The sequence below is a fragment of the Mesocricetus auratus genome, unplaced genomic scaffold (assembly GCF_017639785.1).
Source record: "Mesocricetus auratus isolate SY011 unplaced genomic scaffold, BCM_Maur_2.0 Super-Scaffold_100676, whole genome shotgun sequence".
In the NCBI taxonomy this organism is placed as follows: domain Eukaryota; kingdom Metazoa; phylum Chordata; class Mammalia; order Rodentia; family Cricetidae; genus Mesocricetus; species Mesocricetus auratus.
In genome coordinates, this window is record NW_024429266.1 from 27,846,688 (window position 1) to 27,870,076 (window position 23,389).

General features: G+C 43.0%; 1 protein-coding gene and 1 long non-coding RNA gene across 3 annotated transcripts in view; one reads left to right on the plus strand and one right to left on the minus strand.

Annotated features, from left to right (window-relative positions):
• Window positions 1-93: 93 nt before the first annotated feature.
• LOC121136992 lies at window positions 94-5,297 on the plus strand. Its single transcript, XR_005874199.1, has 2 exons — window positions 94-191; window positions 4,787-5,297. It is a non-coding gene; the product is annotated as an uncharacterized LOC121136992 (long non-coding RNA).
• LOC101834270 (selectin P) overlaps window positions 1,782-23,389 on the minus strand; it is a 31,906-nt gene continuing 10,298 nt past the window's right edge. The window contains exons 4-16 of one of the 2 annotated variants that reach the window (XM_021227926.2): window positions 23,014-23,121; window positions 22,367-22,552; window positions 20,848-21,033; window positions 18,853-19,038; window positions 16,731-16,916; window positions 13,821-14,006; window positions 9,989-10,174; window positions 8,668-8,877; window positions 7,525-7,710; window positions 6,612-6,728; window positions 4,524-4,554; window positions 3,326-3,381; window positions 1,782-2,843 (exon numbers count right to left, since the gene is read on the minus strand). In XM_021227926.2, coding sequence (XP_021083585.1) covers window positions 3,327-3,381; window positions 4,524-4,554; window positions 6,612-6,728; window positions 7,525-7,710; window positions 8,668-8,877; window positions 9,989-10,174; window positions 13,821-14,006; window positions 16,731-16,916; window positions 18,853-19,038; window positions 20,848-21,033; window positions 22,367-22,552; window positions 23,014-23,121 — 1,823 coding nt within the window. In that variant the 3' untranslated portion in view covers window positions 1,782-2,843; window position 3,326. Of the gene's footprint in view, window positions 2,844-3,325; window positions 3,382-4,523; window positions 4,555-6,611; window positions 6,732-7,524; window positions 7,711-8,667; window positions 8,878-9,988; window positions 10,175-13,820; window positions 14,007-16,730; window positions 16,917-18,852; window positions 19,039-20,847; window positions 21,034-22,366; window positions 22,553-23,013; window positions 23,122-23,389 lie in introns of both variants that reach the window. The other variant, XM_021227925.2, reaches the window with a different exon arrangement.

A 23,389-nucleotide genomic window follows, 5' to 3' on the forward strand; every position in this document is an offset into this window, starting at 1 on the left:
TGTGCCTCATGTAGGCATGGGCTTGTTGAGGTCACTCCCCCCTGTGGTCAGAAACATTTATTAGGGAACCAGACTAGGGACTGTGGATTACAAGGAAAGAAAGGGCAACCCTGCTGGAGGCTGTGGCACAGGAACTGTGTCCAAGAATCTTTGCCCCATCGCAAAGCAGCATCCCCCCTCTTCAACCACAGGTGAGAGCAGCAATTCCACTGGTCCTGCGGGGGTGGGGGTGGGGCGGAGAGAAAGGGTCAAAGTTTAGGCGAGCCGGTTTCTGCAAGCCTTACTAAGACCCAACACCCATACTCTGACCCCAGGAAAATGACACTGGTTACTAGGCACAGAAAACGGCCAGAAGACAAGTCTACCAACAGGTTAGATTCTAGATTGCTTCAGTAACTTCTACCAAGGCACACACCACCTGGTACGCGCTTGTCAGCAGCCCCAGTGTAGGAGAGAACAGGAATTAGAGACCTCATTTGAGATAGTCGGTAGTTGAGTGGTCTTGGGCCAGTTACCTTCTATCTCTGGAGTACTTTTGACATCTGCAAAATAAGGATGGCAATTCTGTTTTTCCTTGATCCGATTATTGTGGGGGGAGGGGATGTTGTAAACTGTATGGTCTCCAGTGTCCAGGCGGCTGCAACCTATGGGTCTATGCTTATGCTCCCCTCCTCCATGGGGCCATGTTTTGAATGATGCTTTGCATATTGTTGTAAATTGTATTTTTTCTGTTGGTGGAGAAGCTGAGACGTATATTATCTGAATCAGCACAATGCCTTGTCCCGAGTTGCCTAGAACTGTTTCTGCCCATGTTTTATGCTTCCAGCACATGAAGTAAAATTGTGATCTGGCACCATCCAGGCTCCTTGTCAGCCTCCCCTCCCCTGCTCTTGCATTTATTCCCTTGCTCATATTATTCAATCGATTTAGAATGCCCCTTCTCAAGTAAGGCATGATGGCACATGACTGTAATCCCAACACACAATCGGCTGAAGCAGGAGAAAGTGAGTCTGTGGCTTGAGATCAGCCTAAACTGCACAGGGAGGCCCTGTACCAAAAATTAATTAATTAACAGACACATGCATATCTAACTATAGTAAAAGGAGTGCCCACATCCATTTTCTCCCCTCTCTGCTCTCCCCTTCTTTAAAGCCAGGAGTTCTGCTTTCATCTCTGATACTGGGTTCAAAGCTGATGTCTCTGTTTTATGAATTTAATCTATTCAGATTATACGATCTTTTTGATTACCCTGTATTAGTTTAACGGGGTTCTCTTGTACCCACAGCTACATTAGAATCTATTCAAGAACAGGAACAACACCTTGCTCCCCTGACCCACAATTCCTGGGGTCCCAATGTTGTCACAATCCTCTGGGTACTTTTAACAAAATGCAAATTCTAACATGGGGAGACAGGGTTGACCTAGCCTAGTGTCTGTCTGTCTGTCTGTCTGTCTGTCTGTCTCTCTCTTACACACGCGCGCACGCGCGCACACACACACACACACACACACTATTGACAATGTATCTGAGAAAAAATTTAAAGCAGCAAGGTCCTAGATTCTTTTCTTTTCTCTCTCTCTCTTTCTTTCTTTATTTCTTCCTTCCTTTCTTTTCTTTTTCAAAATTACTAACTCTTCAAAGGACGGAGTTACTGTTTTTGCTTGCCTATCTGCTTGTGTATCCAATCTACATGGTGGTCACTGAATTTCATTACACCACAGCAAGGCAACTGCATTGTTTGACTCCCAGATGTTTGCATCAATTAGAGACAAGTCATGTATAATTTTTAGTGACTTCTTTATTAAATATGTGAATTAAATTACATATAAAACATATCTTGAAATAACAGACTATGGACAACCCCATGGAGGGCCTCACCCTCCCTGGGGAAAGGAGTGGGTAAGGGGGTGGGTGGGTGGGAGGACATGGGAGGAGGGGAGGGAAAGGGAGAGGGACCTGGGATTGACTTGTGAAGCAACCTTGTTTCTAATTTAAATTTAAAAATAAAAATAAAAAAATAAGAAAAAAATCATATCTGTTCTTTCCTGCAGAACAGTAATACAATGAAGACCTTTTCTGTCCCTCCAACTTTTTCTCTGCAGACAGGGGACATATGACATATATTTGCTGGCTCACTGGAAGGTCTAGCTGTCATTGGGATGGCTGTAACTATGACCACATTGGTGATAGACAATGTGAGACACATGGACCTTAATGAACAAAACATGAGGATCATGACATTTCAGGGAGTCTAATTATATAATCAAACAATGACCTTTGGGTGCTTTAGTGGAGGGAAGGTCTTTAGTAGGATATGGCATCCTGGCTCTGTTCTTGGTCTCCTGTGGCCTTTGGTACCATGTGGAAGTTTCTGTGAAAGTGTCAGCAGCAGAGGTATAAACAACCTCATAGAAAGAAACTTGGGAAGGTCCAGGAGATCTTACAGCAGCCTCTTCCTTAAGCTAGAGGTTTCTCTTGCATCTTGGAGTACCACTCTTCAATCCCAAGAGAAAACAGATCTTCAGCTCTCCAGAGTCCAGTCTCCTGGTGAGTCAGATGCCCCAGGGTCTTGGACTAACTCCAGTTTTCAGTAGAAGCAAGGCCAAAGCTATAGACCACAGTAGAAACATTTGCTCCTGTTTCTGTGGCTGTGCTAGAGGAAGGTGAGAGGCGGAGCCGGAAGGAGTGGGCGGAGAGGTGGGAATGTCCACAGTCCTTTCACTCGATTCCCATCCAATCATTTACAGAAAACAGCCACAAATGCAGTAGAGTTAAAGTCAGGAAACGTGGCATCTGCATGCAGAGTCCTGAGAGACTGAAGGAGGAGATGGACACCAGACCTCTGAAAACGAAAGAAAGCAAGTTTAACTATCCTTAAAAGAAAAAGAAGTCTTTCAACACGCCTATCCCCTGTTGATCAAGGCAGTTGCCTCTTTCCAGGTCTACACTGTCTACCAGCAGGCTGCTTTTCCTAGGAAAGGGGACTTTTCATTGCACTATTTGGAAAAAAAATGTTTTCAGATCATTTCAGTTTTCCCATCAGGTAGCATAGGGTATTTTGAGGCAAGCTCACACTGTCGATACCCCTTGGCTGCCAATATGGGATCTCACACATCCTGGAAGGAATGGAAATCCTTGGGTAAATTCTACTGTCCCTCCACTGTCACATATACTTGTTGCCAACATAGTTTCTGTCATGGCTTGACATTTTAATACAAGCGTAAAAGTTAATGCACAATGATGTAAAGAAAATTAAAACTTGGAATTATTGTCCTTTCCTTTGCTGTTTTATCTTCTTCAAAAATATCCTCATAGGGAACTCACCTCAAGGGGTTGGGTCAAATGCAGCATTAGTGAAGACTCCGTATGTTCCTAGGTGGCTGAAGAACAGAAACACAAGGATGATCTACCATGAAATTGCTCCTCCAAACCAAGCTCATAGTATCTCTAGAAACAACGGATTGCTACCTACCCTGGAATTCTGCCTATTTTCACAAGACAAGTAAATGGGAAAGCTACTTTGAAGGTCCCACTCAGAACTCTGGGCAGCTTGACTTGTACTTCACACTCACACTTTTTCATGGTACTGGGAATGGAACCCCGGGCCTCATGCGTGCTAAACAAATGCTCTACCACCAGGCCACATCCCCAACCCTACCCACAGTATTGCTGCTGTGGGTTTCCCTGAAGAAAACTTGATTTGTCCTATAAGGGTTTGCACACTCTTCTTGATAAGAAGAAATAGTTGCAAAGTTCTCAATCTTGAAAACGGAGCAATGGTTTCCACAGAATGATAGTACTGCCCCCTAGGGGTGGTTTTTGGATTCTCATGGTCATGAGGAGGAAGGATGGGTAGCGGGCAGAGGTTAGGGATACTACATGTCCAAAAACACAGGATGGAAAAGAATTGTCCCAGATCCCACGTGGCTTTGGAATATCATTATTCAGGATTAAATACTGCCTGGAACTTAATTAATTCACATGAGAATACTAAGTGTGTTTTTTTTTTCATCTTTTAAGATGAAAGTCATTGCCCTGTGAATTGAACTAATAACAGTGTTTTCTCAGGAGACAGCCTACTGTCTCTTCCTGAGATCATGGAGATTCTACTGAAATTTACAAACTTTCAATGGCCTTCAAGCGTTTACTAGTGTAACACCCAAGTGTTATCATTTGGTTTCTATTACAAATCACTTCCCACTTTATTTCCTTTTTATACTATAATGAGGATATCTATTGCTTCTAACCAGTGAGAAGAAATGTGCACACATAGCAAGCCCTAAGAGAGAAAGACCCCCTACAAAGCAGAGGGGGGACTCCAGAGCCAGAAAATCCCCAAGTATTGATATTTCAAACACTATGTTTAGCTGACCTATATTACCCACATGCTCTTTCTCAGGACAGGAAGGACATGGCAGAAGATAAGTAAGTCACAGAGAGGAGGAAACATTGCACATGTTCCCCTGATGACAAACGTTAGAAAGACAAACATTTGTTCTTGCACAGAACATTCAGGTCTTACCTGTGAGGGCTCAGGGGGCATTTCCCATCATCTGAAAGAAGTGAGAAAACATGAATAAAAGAACAATGAGGTGAAAATAGTTACTAGTGTTAGAAATTATTGAGGAAAATTCAGAGACTGATTTTCAGATAAGTCTGTTATATGCAGGATATTTGGAACCTTCTGGCTTAAAATATGGGCAGCACTTGTTTTAGGTTAAATTGAGCATTTTATAATGTTTTATTCCAAAGTCCTCTTACCTTTTTTTCTTTTTATCTTTATAGGGAAAAACCCAACTACCCTGTCCTCATGTCTCCGAGTCTCCAATCCTGGTACCTGAGTGCCCTCTATTGCTATATCCTGGTTTTTAGTCCCTTGGTCCTCAGCTAGCATGGCAATCTTATAAATCAGCCCACAGCGAGACTACAGTGGATGCTTCATTTTTCCTCCCAGTGATGGATGTGATCAGGAGCCTCCTGTCCTAATCCAAACAACAGGCTGATAGTTAAGTCTTGAGACAAGGCTACAGCACTGCCTGGTATTTCACAATATTGGAGCCCAAATTGGAATGAGCCCAGGAAATGGCATCCTCCTCAACTCATACATCTATTTATTGTTAGAGATTTAGAAAAATGAGAGGCTACTGGAAAACCTCAAATTTATGTGAAAACCAAAGAAACAACTTGGCATTGGTTTGGAGGGTCAGTAGACCAGGGGAGGGGCAGGAGAAGATTATGCGATCCTGACATGATTATGGAGATTAAAGCTGGGTTTTCAGACCTCTTCCTTCCACCACGTTTTCATGGAGGAATTCTTCATGACTATTGGCACCTCTCTCCCATCAGCAGGAAACTACCCTTTGCTATCATTAGTCTTCCAACACACAGGAGATTGTGTGTGAGAGTGATGGGGAAACATATACCATGCAGTGGTGCCTTTGTGTGGGGCGTGATAAAAGGAGGGCACAGGACATTCCGTCCCTCGAGCAACTACGAATTGCTATTGGAACTCCTCAATGGAATGCGAGGTCTGGAATAGTTTACACAACTTCTTCCACTTGTCTGGATTTGAGCACCAGCGGGTCTTCCTTTCTATTAGGAAGGGCAGTCAGAACCTCGTTATTTTATAGAGAAACGCGTGTATCCAGTCAACACTTGGGCAGGCTATAAGTCATAGCAGATGGAGAAAAGATGTTTGGAAGCTAAGAACTGGGTGTTTCTTTTGTCTCTGGGTCTAAGATCTCTTTCTGAAAACAGACTGGTGAGGTGTCCCTGATAGAGACTTCATCATCGGTCACTCTCCTGCTTAACCTTCTCCAAACCCATAAGTTTGCTGGAGAGAAATTTTGAGTATGTGTTTTCAGGACACTATTGAAGCAGAGACTTCTTAACCACCAGCTTCTCCTCCCCACTGGTCTGTGAGTCCGCTGGGTTCTGATGCTGTTGGCTGCTAAACACACCACTTCTCATAGCTGTCTAACAAGCTTATGGTTTTCATGCGCAGTTTTCTTTGCTAGGACTCCAGTCCATCTCCCCATCTTGGCCACATCCCATAACCCAAACTAAGGTTGAGAAAGCCTTTGCAATGTACCAATCTGATCCAAGAACCATTGTTCTATGTTTCAGTAAGATCTATCATATTTTTGTTCTTCTGACATACCACAATCAGTTTAACTTATCGGTCCCTTTTACAGGACCGTATCTTCCTCAACCTCATTAGCCCCACTGTCTGGAAAAGCTGACTTGAAAATGGCTATTTTATGGGGTGAGGTGAGGGAAAGACACATGGCATGTTTTATAACTAACTTTTAAGGGAAGCCTGTAGAAAAGTTCATATAATAGCTGGTGACACATCTCAGTGGTAGAGCACTGGCTTAGTATGCAGAAGATCCACACATGTATTCATGAACACACACACACACACACACACACAGGAGAAAATTCAGAATTTCTGTATTTTCATAATTTCCTTCCGGTGATTCAGACAGGCAGTCAGGGCTCAAGGTCACAAATATTTTCTATGGCAAATTGTTTCTAAACAGAAATTTCTGACTTTCTCACTTCACTCCAAAATCATGAACAGAAAAGAGGAAGGTTCCTTTGTGTTTACCTTTTTTCCTGAGACGCTTTCTGAGCAGAGCCAGGAGAGTCCCTCCCACTGCCAGGCCTGTTGTAGAAGCCACTGCCCCGCCCAAGTAAGTCAGTGCTTCCTGAATGGTCAGTGGTCCTGCTAAAATAAACATGCATGCAAAGTGTGAGTATGGTGTGCACAGGCCAATCATCCTGCCAGAGGCGCCCCAAGAACTAAGATAGGGTTGTAAGCAAGATAACCTGGCAAGAAAGTTTGGAAGTCAGAAATCCATCGAAACAGAAAAGGAAGTGGGGTCTGATTGCATCCTGAGGCTTAAAGATTTTGATTAAGAAAAATCATGATTTCTAAAGTGGACAAGATAAAGATTCCCTGAAAGGAACTCATTGACTGATACAGATTCATCAGTGCTTATGCATAGTTATTTGGGTAAATGAAGTAAATGATGATGGGGTAATTTCTCTTTATCAATCAATGATTTGGATATATAACAAAACTAGTCATAACTGCTAGTAATGGAGAAGTAGGGGGCTGAGATAAAGCTTGCAAATAGATGGGGCATAATTAAAAGACTTGGGGTATTTTTTGAGGTAGATGGTAAATAAAGGTGTTCTGACACAGCAAATTAGGATTCTGTGTGAAAACCCTTGGTTAACATATTTGCAGTCTCAAGGTGTGTTGAGAAGAGGCTATAGTAAGTGGGGAAATTAGTTTCACCATCTAAACAATGAAAAGGAATGGCAGGGATCCACGTGGCCACCAGCTTCATCCCTAGGGTTTGTATAAAGCAAGAGGATCCTTTGTGGCTCATTCTGACATTCATCAAGCAAGGGGGACAAGTGAAGCCAAGAAAAGCCCTGAGAAATATGCAGAAAAGAAAAGGGACTTTGCCTTCCATGTCAAGGTCATGTTATAAGCCATATGAAAAATGTACCTTGGCATAGTGGCATGGTAGCTGACCACTGGCCATTCTCTCGGCATGTTGCCCTTGCAGAGCCATTCAGTAACTGCCCCTCTGGACAGTTGAAGTTGCAGGTTGATCCATAGCTAAAATTTCCCCAGGGGTTGGAGCAGTTCATCAATACTGGTGTGTCCATATGCAGTTCTGAGCATTTTATGGCTGCAAGGAAAAAAATGAATGAGAAGAAGCAAATACACAGAGGGAAGGCACTTGTCTGGAAATCACAGTAAATGGAGTCAATGAAAAGGCCATACAGGAGGTCAGCCAAACCCAAGAGCTGGAGCAGCTCCTCAAATATCATCTTGCCAAAGTAGCCATGAAATAGTACTAGCCTGAGAACAAAGATGACCCATAGAGCAAACAATAAATTGCTAATGCACTGATCTAAATTACAAAATTTGCCCCTCAAAACACTATTGAATTTGTATCCATGTGTTATTATTGATACATTGTGATTAATTTGCCATGTCAGCATGTGATTATCAAAATACCTACTTCATGTCCCTCACAGCTAGACACTAGAAGTTTGGAAGAGGAGACAACAACCCTCTTCAAACTATTTTTTAAGGTAACTTCAGATTATTTTCTGTAAATTGTGGACAGGAAACGAACCCCAGGAAATCAGATTTAATTCAAATAAATGTAATAGAGCAGTCCTGACATTCCTAAAGCTCAATGCTGTGCTTTGTGGGAGATGAAGGAGACTGGGGACTCCATGCTTTGTGAAGAGTGTGGTAGCTCCTTAAGAAATGTCACTCAGGACTAACATCTTAGATTCCAATCATTATGAAAATACTGCAGGTTTATACTGGTACCTAATTAATAACATTGCATTTTATACCTCACAATTCACTGAGCTGGTTTTGCATTTGCATGCTTTTAGCTCTGACACAGGCAGACATATGTATCTTTATGTATACGTCTATGTATAAAGTGGTTTGGCCAAGTGAAGTGACTGCTGCATACTCCTTCTGCTTGGAACCTCTGTGGATTTCATGGAGGAGTGGGCGCTTGCATGGGTTGTTAGGACTGGGTGGAATTTAAACAGGCAGATACATACAACGTATGGGCAGGGAAGACGACATCAGAATTCCCTGTTCCTGCTTCGATAGTTACCTCTGCACACTGGAGTCACTGCTGTCCATTGTCCTGAAGTCTTGCATCTGAGCCAGTTGGCTCCTCTGATTGTAAATCCAGTTTTGCACCCAAAGTAACAAGTGGTGTTTGGACCAAAGCTTCCCAGGTGGTGTCTGCAGGACATTGTTCCCTGTCCAGGAGTAGTGAGAGCAGGACAGCGCACCTCTGGGTTAGGAGGTGATGTTACAACTGTCATGAGAAAAATATTCCATTTTAAAGTATTCAGTACGTTCACAGGATAAGGGATCATATCTGAGTTTAAACTGTCATGGGATAATTGCCTTCAACTAGCAAGGTATATTTGGAAGATACAAAGACCTATTAATCTCAGGTATGGAAAATGAGATGGTGAAAAATTCTTTAAGAGCTGGAGAGATAATTTGGTGGATGAGAGCTCTTGTTTTGAAAGCAAGGAACCTCAGTTAAATCCACAGCATCCATATAAAAGTCAGCATTGGCAGGCAGAAACAAGTAGATCCTGGGAACTTGATAGCCAGTAGCCTAGGCAAAAAGGTGAGCTTCATGTTCAGTGCGAGACCATGTCTCAGGAAATAAGGCAGGGAGTAACTAACAGAGGAAGACATCGGCTGGCCTCTGGCTTCTGCATGCATGCATATGGGCTCTCACACCTGCATATACATGTGTGCACACACCACACCCAAGTAACAAGTAACTAAATGATTTAGAAGAAACAGTATTTTAAAGGTGGTCATGAAAAGTCATTATTCTGGTCATAAGAAGAAACAGAGTTGATATTACTAATAGTTTTAAAAGGGAGGCAGCTGGAGAGCTGCTATGGAGAGCTAACACCTTAATAGAAGGCCACATTAAATGCAAACAACTGACTGTGCTCGCTGGGTTGGTGGATAGTATGCTGTTCCTTGGCTCAAGGTCAACATGAAAGATGAAATGGAAAAAGTGCTGCCGAATTGGTCGTAATCTTGCTATGTGATAGAATGAAGATACTTGATCCCTCTGCATCTCAAGTCCTTGTTCCAATCACCAGAGCCCATAACCACCAGCCAGCATTCTCAGCAATGCAACGTACCACTCAATTTGCTCGATGAAGATCTTTGCGATAAATAGGGTTAGAGAAGTGACCACAATTCTCTCCATAAGAATCAGTGTATCATTTATTTATTTATGTATTTATTTATTTATTTATCTTAGAAAGTTTAAAAACCTACAATTGTGTTGACTACACTAACAGTGTATTATGTACTTGCCACATAAATGAGCTTTGTGTTTTCAGTGTGGAAATATAAGCCCAAGTACAACTTCCTGGTGAATATGTCCTTACCTTTGCAGGTTGGTGGAGGTGCTGACCATCTTCCAGAAACCATGCATTCCACAGTTTTTGATCCTAGTAGCTCAAAGTCATTGTTACAGGAGAAGCGGCAGGTGGAGCCAACAATGAATTCTCCATTGTCATGAGAACAATCCAGGCTGCCTTGGTCTGGGGCAAACATTCCTGGGCACTTGATGGCTGGAGTATCAAATGAGAAAGTCCAATATCATGCTTATTAGGACCTTCTGTGTTTCACATAGTTTATCCATTCAATAGTTGACAAATAGCCATTGACCACCTACTGCATCTTGGACATTTTACTGAGCAACGGGAATTCCTCTATGTATAAAACAAGATTATTTTAGGAAGAAGAGGCAGGTGGACTTGCAGAAAGAGGTATTGGGAAAGGTCATGGAGAGAAGGAAGCCAAGTACTCAATTTCAGTAACTCAGTTTTCAGGGCTTTCCCTTAACTCATAGACTTATTGTTGGAATTAATATGTTGGTGTCATGTCATACACTGCAGTTCCTTTCACCTACTGTCTGTAAAGCTTCTAAAACCCCAACCATTCCCTTTGTCTAGCATGATTCCTGCTGCAGGTATCTCAGGGGTGCAAGTCACTCAATGAGCACAGGTCAAAGAGCGGAACAAATAAGTTTCTAGTTTTCTCACCACAATTTCCCCTTAAATTTCCCAGTGAGTGATTGAAGATACAGATGTCTCTTAGATTGGTATCATTTTCATTGTTAAATTACCTGGCACAGGACTAATTTCTTTTTACCAATAGCTATTGACAACAGTGGCTATTGTTTCTATGAATCCATTGTTATTCTGAAGGTGATCTTCGGTTCATTTTACTTAGCCATATTGATTCCTAAGATCCCTTAAGTTTTATGTGCTACCTCATGAAAAAGTGTGTTGGCATATTGACATAGGTGTTTGTGGGTATTTTATGGATCCTTGCATTAGTGCATTAAAACAGTCAATGAGATGAAGGAATATGAAGTGAACTATCCCAGGGCTCAGAAGGTGTGTGTTCACTGTATTTCAGAAGCTGGACTTGGATGAGCAGATAAAACAGAGCGATGGGACTAGAGGTAGATGCAACACCAGTCTCTGTCTCCTAGAAGATCAAGCAAAGTATCAGGTGCTGAATTCAGTGGCCAACATGGTCTCCAGAGGAACAGTAAGTGGGGAACCACATTAATGACAAGGAGATCAATTGTCTGTGTCAGGGAGGCGGCCTATAGGCAGGGACAGGAGGGACACAGTAGCTGGACTTAAGCAACCTGGCTCATAGTCAGCATATTGGAAATAGAATTGCCTAGGTTATTGCTGTAATCATGGAAATCTAATGCTCCAAGGGGTAAGGGCCAGAGGAGACTGAGTCCAAGTTCCAAGAGGGCCCAGGGAGCCAGTGTTCCTACCACAATAGAAATACTTATAGAGCCCTGCCTCAAATGGAAACCTCACAGCACAATGAAAGGAGAAGCTGGAGGTCCCACTTACTAATACCTTAGAACTCTGTGATCCCTCCTAGGATTCTGAAAATAATGTTGCATGAGAACCATGGTTCCTAGGCAGAATTAAGGGTTAAATTATCAAAACATGGTGAGAAAAAGGAATCACTTCCCTAAGTATACATTGTAAATGTGGATAATGAGGCAAGCGCAGACACTAAAATATCTTAAAATAGGATTAAGAAGATTAACAATACTGAGGGTCACATTTTGTTAGCAGTGCTGTCCCTGGGTGGAGTCTGGGCTCACAGGTAGGAGGCCATGCTCCCTCCTGCAGAGGAAAGGGGACTATGACAGAGTGAAGGGAAGTGGTGTTAGAGAACACAGCTCTAGCAACCGAACTGGCTACATACAGGATTTAAAAGTTTAATCAGATTTATAAATGGAATTTGTTTCTTTACCCTTAAAATACAATTGGAAAATTGTAGCTTATGAACATGTTACCAGGGCAAACAACATAAAGAGTGAGAAATAAAGGAATAAGCGATATATACAAGGTATAAATATTTCCTCTTCGCATGGCCTGGGTTCCTTGAGGTTAGTAGGGTATCTTTTTGACAGCAAGTGTTAGCATTTATGCCCATTAGTGCAGCAGCACAGATCTTGAGATACAAGCATAGGGATGAACAAATAAAATTGTAGCTGTTTCAATCAACTCTAGCAGGTTTTTAAAGGCATAGTCTCTCAGCAAATCACCAGTCATCACCATTTCTAAAGCTTCAGAAGTTCACACCTGTAGCCTGTGCCTGAACACAGGGCTTAGAATCCCGGCCACTAGGGGACAGTGTGGTATAGTAGTAAAAACTCCCTGTGGCCTGTCATTCTGCCCTTCTTTCAAAGTGCCTGTTGACAGCTATTCATTCTCTTGATGTCCTGTCTTCTTCATCTTTAAGAGGGCGATGACAATAACTTCTTTAGAGGTGGTTTGTGTAGACTGGATAAGAAAGTTCTGGGAAAGGTGGGTCTCATTATTGTTAACCCTGACTACGGTGAACAATAAACTGGAACAAGGACCCTTCTGAAACCAAACAGGAACTATAAATTAACTGACACGGTGCACTTCTCTTTTAGAACATACTATATGCCTGTAGTTATTTGCGATACATTGTGGGCACTGGGTGCTTCCAGGAAGTCACCGACAGGTGAGATCCACCCTGTTTTTGAGAGTTCCTCCAGTTGACACTGTCAGCAGGGCTGTGTTTGAGTGAGTGTTACCAGGAACTGGCCAGCTTCCGTTCCACAGACGCTTGTTACACACTCGTTTTGATTCTATCAACTGGTGCAGGAGACAAAGGAGGAGGAGGGGTTGAGGAGATGTCCTAGTGGGCAAAGTGTCTGCCAGGAAAGCAGAAGGCCCTGGGTCAAATCCCTGGGCTCTGTGTAAAAGCATGACATGGTTACACACGCCTGTCATCCTAGCAGACAGGGGTATTTAGGCAGATACACCCCTGGAGCTTGCTTGCTAGTCAGAATAGTCCATTGGTGAGTGTTGGGTTCTATGAGAGATCATGTGTCTCAAAGACAAGGTCAAAAGAAGTTTTGAAAGACTCCCAACATCAATGGTTTTTGCATCCACATACATACTACCCCTACACACACACACACACACACAAATGCACGCATGCACATGTGTACACACACACACGCATGCATGAATGCACGCACATGTACACACACACAAATGCACGCACACGCATGTGTACACACACACGCATGCATGAATGCACGCACATGTACACACACACAAATGCATGCACGCACATGTGTACACAAACACACTTGCACACACACGATGGAGGAAGCACAGCTTCTGCTTCAATGAGTTTAAAATCCATGAAGAAATATGAGGAAAATACGAGGAAAGATGGAAGTCAGGCCAGGTTAGAGGGCATCCATCTCCCAAATAAGCTTTAGTCTGAGACTTAGTGGGAATGGTGAAAGAATAAATGACTAGAGAGAATGGTAGGAAAAGAGCAAGGGTCTTTATAAGAAAATAAATGCTTCAGTGCATAGCTGAGTGTCATTGTGAATGGCAATGGCCTTACACTATCTCACCTCTGAGCTTGTTTCTTTCTTGTCTGTAACATGGAAATGATATCGACTCCCTTTGTTATTTTAGAATGGTGACATCATGTGCTATGATGACGTGACAACATTGGTAAGACAAATGTTTTACTCAATTTGTTAAAATTTGTTATCCAGGGAGAGAGAAAATTTTGGCCTAGTGTTTAGATCGGGAACACCCTCATGCAAATATTGAATGATTTTTCCTTTTATGATGATATCTGAGAGACCACAAAGACAGGACAGAACCATGTGCCTACCTTCACACGTGGGTGGTGTGCCTGTCCAGTGTCCAGATGGAGAACAATCCACTCTTTCTGGTCCAGACAGATAAAAGCCTTCATCACAGACGAACTGGCATGTGGATTTGTAAGCGGAACCTTCGGGAGGCTGGATACAGGTCATGGTTCCATTTTGAGGACTGAGCAAAGGTGTGCAGGTGACAGCTACAGTGGGAAGGACAAAGTGGGAGGAGGAGATCATGTTAGAACTTGGCATTTTGAACTCTATCTTCTTCCCCCTCATCCTCCTGCAGTGTGTGTGTGTGTGTGTGTGTGTGTGTGTGTGTGTGTGTGTGGTGTATGTACACACATTTGCTGTCTACCTGTCTCTGCTTGCTAGTTTAGCATTTGGCTAAAGGTGATCTTTTTTTTGTTTACATTTCTGGCTCTTTCTCTGTAAGAGTCTGTGGAGCTGGTGACAACCACAGCTTCTGACAGTTGGCTGTTATTCTGAGATCTCACCCACACAGGGTTTCTGAGGCAATTCTAAAAGGGATTCAGTGCCCTTTGGAGAGATAGCCATGAGATTCATTTTAGATGACCCCAGAAACTCAGGGAAAGTTGCTCCTTTAGATCTTCTTGAGAAACAAACCTAATGATGTTCTCAGCAAATAACACCAAGAACTCAGAGATGGAAAATGGGGTGAATTTCTTTCTTTCCATCCTCAGCAGGTGGCAGAGGGGATCTGAGCTCATATCCTAGCTTGGGCTATGCATGGTGGCCCTTTTCAGCCTTACCTGCTTCATTTTCTGTCTCTGAAAAACTCTCTTGTCTTAGCAAGTCACTTAAGTCACACTCAACAATGAAGCGTGAAAGGGAATGAAGCAGGCGTGCATTTCATCAGTTGTCTGCAATCGACAACTTTCACCTCTTCCCAGAAGTCATCTCAATACAGGACCAGACATAAATGACCCCCCCCATACACATACAGTTCATTTTACAGTAAAAGTTAAAGTTCTTTAAAACCATATATAAACACAAATGTGAGGTGCTGGGAGACTGGATTGGGCTGGTAATCATACTGTGTGACCTTGGGCAAGTCGCTTAACCTCTCTGAATTTCCTATCTTAAGATGTCTTAGTCAGACCAAGAGTGAATGCATTCTCAGAGCCAGTGTCAGTAGCTGTCAAGATGGCCCCTCTTGGTTCGCAGAGCAATGAAGCCTAAGAGACTCATGCTGACACTCAGGAGAGAAGACTGAGTGTAAACATGGTCTCAGGGACTTCTTTGCTGCTTGGCTTGGTTGCTCAGTGTACGACTTTAAACCAGAGGAAGTGTCGCAGCTGTCCCTGTCAGCTGCCCCTGGTCAGTTGACACAGCAGCATGAAGTTTTAAGGTGTTGTCTGTACCTTAGTTTCTTACTGTCTCCAGCAATACTCCACTCAATCTAATCCATTTCTACAGAGACTTAGGTTAAGGTGCCATCTGCCACTTGCAAAGTCTTCCTCTGTGTGTGTGTGTGTGTGTGTGTGTGTGTGTGTGTTCAGGGATGGGACAGCTGTAAGCTGGTATTGCAAAGGGGCAAGGGGTGTGGGTCCTAGGTTTGGTGGAGTCATTTCCAGCTCTCCCATGACTTTGCAAGGGTGAGTGTGGAGGGCTGTGGGGACAGTGACAAGGGAAATTATCTGATAACCCGCTCTCCTTCGGAAGTGTCACAATAGCTTGTGGATTTCAGGCCTCGTGGCACCTTCCTGCCTCAACCACATGTGGGTATTTCACTTGACGTGCGCCCAACAAGAAGAGGAGAAAGTTTCCCCAGAGTAAACAAAGGGCTAAAAGCAGAAGGGAACTGGACGGTCACAGGAAGCTGGGGTGAGGGACAACCTCCCGGCTGTGAACACCCATAGGCAGGACTGCGGGGCAATGCATAGTCTGGCTTTCCCAGAAGAGCCTGGTCACTCTGATAACCCTGCTCAGGAATCCTGAGCTTTTCTTTAAAGCTGTGTGGACTATTATTAAAATTGAATATATACAGCAAATTCTATTACAAAGGAAAAATTGGATGAGAAAATATAGGAAGGACTCTGTTCTAGAACGTTAGCAATATTTATTTTAGGGAGTTGATAGTTAAGAGGATAGTTTTTATTTTTCTGTTTTCTTGTTGTATTTCTATTTGTAGATTTTGTAAATGGAAATCTCGTGAAAAGTACTAGTCGTAAATCTGGCTAGAGCACTGAAGAATTGGGAAATTTTAAAAATCACCATCTGCCCTTCCGTTTATAAAGTCAGGTGATTAGACCTGCTCCACTTCACACAGGATGTTACGGAGTTCACAGGACACAGTACCTTCTTAACACCAAATCTAACATGGATATAAACAGTCTTAATGCATTTGCGCATTGCTTTCTTCAGAGGGGCTCTAATCTCTATAGTTCATGGCACGTATTCTTCCTTTCCCATCCTCCTACTCTATCCTAAGTGCGTTTCTCCACAGTTATACAGATCTTGGAGAATGCTTGCAACCAAGTTCTGTAATTCTAGCTTTCTTACTCCAACAGAATATGCCATGGTCCCTAAGAAGAAGGTGCCAGATCAGTATTGGAAAAAAACACTCAAAGCTAAGTTTTCATTTCCATCTTCTTTCTGGGTGCTATGCTTAGTCGATGAGTACTATTCATGATAGGAGCCTGTCAGTCATGATAAGGACAGTGCAAGTGTCACTGCATTGCTAGTATCCATTGCCAAATATCCTGACACTCAGTATCCGCTTAGCCTCTGATTACATTTGTATTTGGGGTTCCTGGGATAGAGAATGAAGGAGTTAGTGACAGAACTCATTCATTCCCCAGACAGTTTAAGGTAGACCCTACACAGTTACCACCACAGACACCGTCTTTAAGAATACTGCTTCCAATTTACTTCCAAGAAAATGGGGAAGACATTCTTACCTTGGCATTCTGGAGGAGCCCCACTCCAGTGTCCAGTAGCCAAGCATCTTATTGCACTTGCTCCCACCAAGAGTGAGCCTTCAGCACAGGAAAAGCTGCAGACGGATTGGTACTTCAGGGCACCAAAGGGATCTGAGCAGGTCACTTGAGCTTTACTTGGAACTGGAAAGTCCTGACACTGCAACGCTAAGAGGCAAGGAAGGCAGAGAGTAAGGCAACAGTAGTACGTAAGTGTTGTTGACTTTGACCTATCAGCTCTAGTGAAAGCCTAAGGGTTCCTGAGTGGGGCTTGTTTAACTTGGAAGATAAAAAAAGGTTGTCATTAATGTCAATGATACTTGATGGAATTTTACAAGGAAAAGTGCTTGAACCAGTGTTATTTGAGCCATGTAAACAGTTTGGTAATATGCAATCAATCTTAACCTATCATACCTTTGGACTCAAGGATCCCTGAGAAGTATCGAAACTCTTGAGAGTCATACCAGAATCAACTCAGTGATTTTTGTCAAGACATTGTTTGTAAGAATAAAACAAACATAAATGGGACAAAAAGTAAATTATGGATTCATGAAAGGAATATTCATGGTTCTTAAATTTCATGTGTTCTACTTGCAAGATATTTTGGAGATGTATCTATGTATAACATTAAATAGAAAAGCAGAATAAAACTATGATCATGATTAAAGTGGGGTCTTTTGTAGAACAATTATAGTTAGAATACAAAAAGGTGAGTTTTATCACAACATTTTATATATACATACACATGTACATATGTAATTGTACCTTTCTATTTCATCCCCATTGCCCTATCTGCTCCTTCTCATTGTCTCTCACTACACTATTATCTGTAAATATACAATAGTCCTATATGGAGACAGCACACTTATCTCATTTTTTCACCTCTAAAATATGAATAATAGCTTTCACTACCTCTTGGCATTAAACTATCTGAGATCACAGGAAGTGCTCAATAAATCCTGGCTGTTAGCCACAGAAGCAGCCACAAAGGCACTGGAAGACACCAGAGCTATCCTCAGGGCTGTTCAGCAGCTGTAGACCTTGACTATTGGCGTAAAAACACTAGTGAGGTCAGTAAAAGGAGTTATTGAGGCTTTTAAGAAAATATCCAACATTCTGTTCTGGGTCATTTGACGTTTACTTGCCTGGATACAAAGTGGCTTGAGCAATCCCTTGTGAAAATCACAGGGCTTAGCAGTCCACATCTCCTAGATAATACACAACAGCACATTTAACCACCCTAACAGTTTTACCGCCAGAAGGCATGCATTTTGATCCTACACTGCTTGCTTTTCTTTTCAATGTGTGCATCATGCTAAATACACGAAGCATAAGATTTGTCACTTGCCACTTAGCTAACTGAAGTGTGTAGTTCTGTGTCATTTGTATTGTCATACAGTCTTCACGCTCTCTCACTGTAATTCCTCTTTCCCTCTCCTCTGTCATTCTACTTCCTGTCTCTGTGACTATATTACTTGATTTTTCGAGGGTGACTCATTTTCTTATCAGTGTCTTTAAGAGCTATCCATATTGGAACGTATGTTGGAATTCCCTTTCTAAAACTGAATAGTATTCTAGTATATGGGAATACCAGATTTGTATTTACAAGACCACAGACTCGGTGTTTATAAAGTAACTGTTTCATTATGGCTTTCTTTGTGTTTATAAAGTTGACAGCAGTATTAGTGGCTTTGGAACACATTGACTCACAACTGTTGTTGGTTACACAAGTAGGAAAGCCTGGTATTGGTGCCTCATTTTAGCAAAAGTCACTGTTGACAAAGCATGATAGACCTAGTGTAACTGCCTTGCCTATTCTTCTACGGTCCCGCGCTGTTCCTCACGCATCATTGTTTTCCTCAGCCCACTCCAAACATGTGAACCAAGGCAGCTCTCATCTTGACCTTGCTGCTCTCATCTTGACCTTGCTGTCATGGACACTGTGCTTAGAACTTGCTTTGCGCACGGTGTGATCCCTGGTACTTAACACAAACAGCCCAGCACATCTCAAATTCTCTGTGAATGTCCTACTGATAAGTGAGGGGGAGTGTTAAGTGCCCGTTGTTCCCGAGAGGCACAGTGTAATGATTCAGTGTCGCAGTACCTTCACAGACTGGGGTTGGGGCTGTCCACTGTCCCAAGTCGGAACACCGAATGGAATCATTTCCCTTCAGCACGAAGCCCTCTGCACAACTGAAAGTACAGCTGCTGTTGTACTCAAGCGCTGCTGTGGACGGGTGGCAATCCATGCTTCCATGGGCCGGGGTCTCCAGAGCTTCACACGCAATGGCTGAAGGGAGAATGCCAGATACTAGGTCTTTCTCTGTAGTCTATTGGGAGAGGCTGCTGCTTTCCTGCCCACGTTATCTACGTATTCAAAAACCTCAAATCTTTCTTTGTCCAAAATAAAACTACCCCTCCTGGCTCACTCTTCAGATCTCAGTTTTGACATTATTTTCCTTCAGTAGGCTTCCTTCATACCCTAACTGGGGGAGGGGGTAGGGACTCCTTGTGTGGGTTCCCCAGACCCTGCACTGTGCTCTTTATGCATTATTTCAATTCTTCCTTCATACCACAGTCTCCTTGATGCTGAGGTAGTCACTCAGAACTGTATCCTGGAGCCCTATACTCTGCTTGATACATTCTGGGTGCTCGTTAAATATCTATCAGATTATAAGAGAACAGATACAGAGAAAGTGGGCTTATGAGGAAGCAGATGGAGCAGTGTAGATTACTGTAGATGCTCTGACCCAGTACTGTATGGTGGTTCCAAGTGGAGACAGTATGCCTCTAGATTCTTCTGCTATTTGCAGAGCACAGATACCACCCTTTCACACTCACCTCTAGTTTTTACAGAATCAGAGCATGAGAGGGCCATATGTCCTCTAGTTCTCTGTTACTTTATAGCCAAGAAAAAATGGGAATCAGAAATGTCATGTAATCTCCCTAAAGTATATGTACTGAGGTGTATGCCTGTGCTTGTGTGTGTGTGTGCATGAGCATGCTCGTGCACACTTGCATGTGACACAACTGCCCATGTGTGCTGGTGTAGAGGCCACAGGTTGATGGCAGGTGTCTGTCTATCACTCTCTACATTATTTCTGAGACTCTTATTGAGCCTTGGGTTCGCTGCTGCCCTAGACTGACTGGCTAGCAAACTCAAGGAATCTGCTGATCTGTAGCTCCCCAGCTCAAATGTTGAGGTTATAGGCACATGCCATCACATCTGGCTTTTATGCTGACTCTGAGAACCCATATTCAGGTACCCAGGCTTGTGTAGCAAGTACTTTACCCACTGAACCATTTCCTTAGCCCCTCCCAGAAGTCTCACCACTAATAACGTTTGAGCTGGGCTTGTAATCCAGGTCTGGGAGTTTTACTAACCCAGCCTTCAATCTCCTACTCTCTCTTCCCATAAGATGAAGGGACGAAGCAACTGCACACAGTTCACTCTTATTGTATTAGGTAACCATCAAGGTTTGCACCACAGCTATTCTTTAATGTGGGCTCCTTTATCCCTTTGCAGAGCCTACTTCCAAAGATTTTGACCCTAGATGTCTCATTGTCCCCATAGCTACTGCCTTAACTTCTCAAGTATAGGATATTGCCCTGCAGAGTGCATATGCCAGTGGGACAGGAAGGGGATGTGGTTGAAATAGGCAGAGCCTGAAGCACGCAAGTGCCCAAGCCTATCCTCTGTATTTTATACTTGCCATCTCTTCTCTTCGTCTTAGCTTATGTTTTAGACAGGGTGTCATTATGCAGCCCAAGCTGGCCTCCAACTCACTGTGCAATACAGGTTGATATTTAATTTTCAGAAACCCTACTGTTTTAGGCTCTCAAGTGCTGAGATTACACACATGCGACACCACGTCCTGCTTATACACGCTATTTCATTGTGTGCATTTCATATGCTTAATTCTCACAATGTACCAGGCAATTCTTAGCCTCATTTCACAGATGAGCAATCTCTCAGCTCCTAGGGGTTGGACAAATACGATCCTAGAGGAGGCTGTCTTGTCCTTAAGAGCTCTTAGTACTTTTACCATTGCATGGCTCCTTCTAGGTTATATTGAGAGCTGATAAAAATTAATCTTACCTTCACAAGTTGGCAATGGTTCAGTCCACTGGCCAGAGCCAGTGCAATGGAGTGTATCGGAGCCTCTCACTTGATATCCAGGATGGCACTCAAACTTACAGCTGGAGCCGTAGGCAAAGGCAGCAAGCGGGTGCATACAGTCCATGGTTCCATGGATAGGGGTTTCCAGGCTCTGGCACTGCACAGCTGAATAGAAAAGCCAATGATAAAGAAAGGGGAGAATAGCCAGCATGGAGGGAAGCCACGCCCATAGAGAACATGTGTGGACCTGGCTGTGGAAGATGTAGAGACCAGGAGGCTCTAACCATCCTGACATGGCATATCAATCCTTTGAGTGCCCTGAACATCTTAACACAGAGTCCTGCAAGCTCTGTTCTTAAAGTTGTTTATGCTATGTATATTTTAAGTCTGCCCCTGTAGGTCCCTGCATTGATGTGTTTGTCCTCTTATATGAAATACATGAATAATGCTTTTCTGAAACTGCTTGTGGAGTATGAGTTGGGGAAAGAGTAGATTTTTCTGTTTTGATCATAACAAAATCAGCCTTTTGTTTCTCCATAGATGGATATTGCTTTTACACCCAAGAGTTAAACAATATAGTTCAGTAGTAACTGAAGGGAGGAAAAAATTAAAATTGACCATTCAGAACTGCTTCTCTGGAAGATGACCAGTTTCATCTGTGCTCCAGTTAAGACAGGGTAGAGTGAATATTATATGTCTCAATGTCCTGACTTCTGCTTTTACACTCTGGGACCAGAGCTATTCCCATCCCTAGGGATTCCATGGTTCCAGTCTCTGGCCAACTGGAGTGAGTTCCTCTTCACAATGAAGCTACAGCTTCACTAGTGCTGGGATGTTCCTGTAGGCCACATGCTGGCCAGGCTTCCTCCTTCAGGCCTGCTCAGCGCTGAGCACTAGTAGGCCAAGAATAAGCACAGAGCTATGATGCTCACTCTGGGACAAGTTTCAACCAGCACTTTGGAAGCTTCAGGATTCTGTGGCATTTGTACTTTCCCAAAGTGGCAGGCAAAGACATTCTTAGTCAGTTAAGTAGAACTCACTATCTGTCCAGATATCCAAATAGCTATGTTTTTTTTGTTTTGCTTAAGAAATAATGGTATAAGCTCAATCCTAAATTCTCATCATTGCTCACAGTTTACAAGTAACAAAAGGAAATGATGCTTTTGCCTAGGAATTTAAAAAAACACACAAACAAAACTAGCACTTCCACACAGGTAGGAGATGCACCATGGAAATGAAAACCAGGGTTAACTTGATTGACTCGTAATTGTGGTAACTAGAATTACAGCGAATGTAGATCCTTATTGGCTTCTCAAGCTTTAGTGAACCATCATGTGCATGGTGGGAATTGAACCCAGGTCCTTTGGAAGAGCAACCAGTGCTCTTAACCACTGAGTTATCTTTTCAGCCCCTATTTCAAAGTTTTTATTGGAAAGCCCATACACATTCTCCCAAGTTCTATTGTTTAGCAAGGATGGGGAAAGTAAGGCCTGCATACCTTTACACTGCGGGGGGTTACTTGTCCAGCTTCCAGAAGCCAAACACTCCAGCTTGCTAGGTCCATTCAATTCATAGCCTTCAGCACAGTGAAAACTACATTGTGAGCTGAAAGAGAAGTCTCCCACAGGGTGGCGGCAGCTCATGGACACATGTTGAGGAAGGTCAAACTCTCCACACTCTTGGACTGTGGAGGACAAACATACCGAGTTTTCTCACTGTAGACTTAAAAACTCTGCTATCCACAGCAAGTTGTAACTCTCTTTATTCTCCTAGCCCAAGCCCTCCATCTTAATTGGGTTCCTTTGTATTGCCAGTGTCTTAGAAAATGATCACTTTTTTGGACAACTTAACTCACTCATTTTTTAATTCAAATAGGCAAAATTAAACTCCAAGACTTTCATTTTCTCTATCTTTGTATTTCTCTTTTACTGCTTGAAATATCATGAATGAAAGTTCTCTCCCAAAATAAAGTGCTTTTTATCCTGGGTGTCTTGAGACGACAGTGTGGAGCAGGTGGACAGATGGCAGAGGGGATATTCCACTCGCCTTCATTTGCTGGAGAGGCTCCATCATAATTTACTTTCTGGCCTTGCCTCTCACATAAGGTCAATGGCCAAAGCAATACCACCCAAGTGCCAGCCTCACCGTATTCACACTCTGGTCCGTAGAACCCTGGGTAGCAGGAGCAGGTGTAGTTCCCAATGGTCTCGATGCACTCCCCTTGCTTGTTACAGGACATGTCCTGGCAGGAGGCTGCATGGATATAAGAGAGATTGGAATCATAGGCATTCACAGGAGGCACAGACGTTGCCCTCTCAGGAGTCATGTAGAGGGCTGTCCTATGTCCTGTGAAAGGCATTACCACAATAAGAGCAACACTTGGCTGATAAAGTGCCATGAGGACTAAATGTAACTGACACGAAATAAACAAACGACATACACAGAGCAACATGAAGTGACGCTGAGTGCAATTGGCATGCAGTACTAGTGGGTATTCTTTCAGTGGTGTCTCTTAGGGACA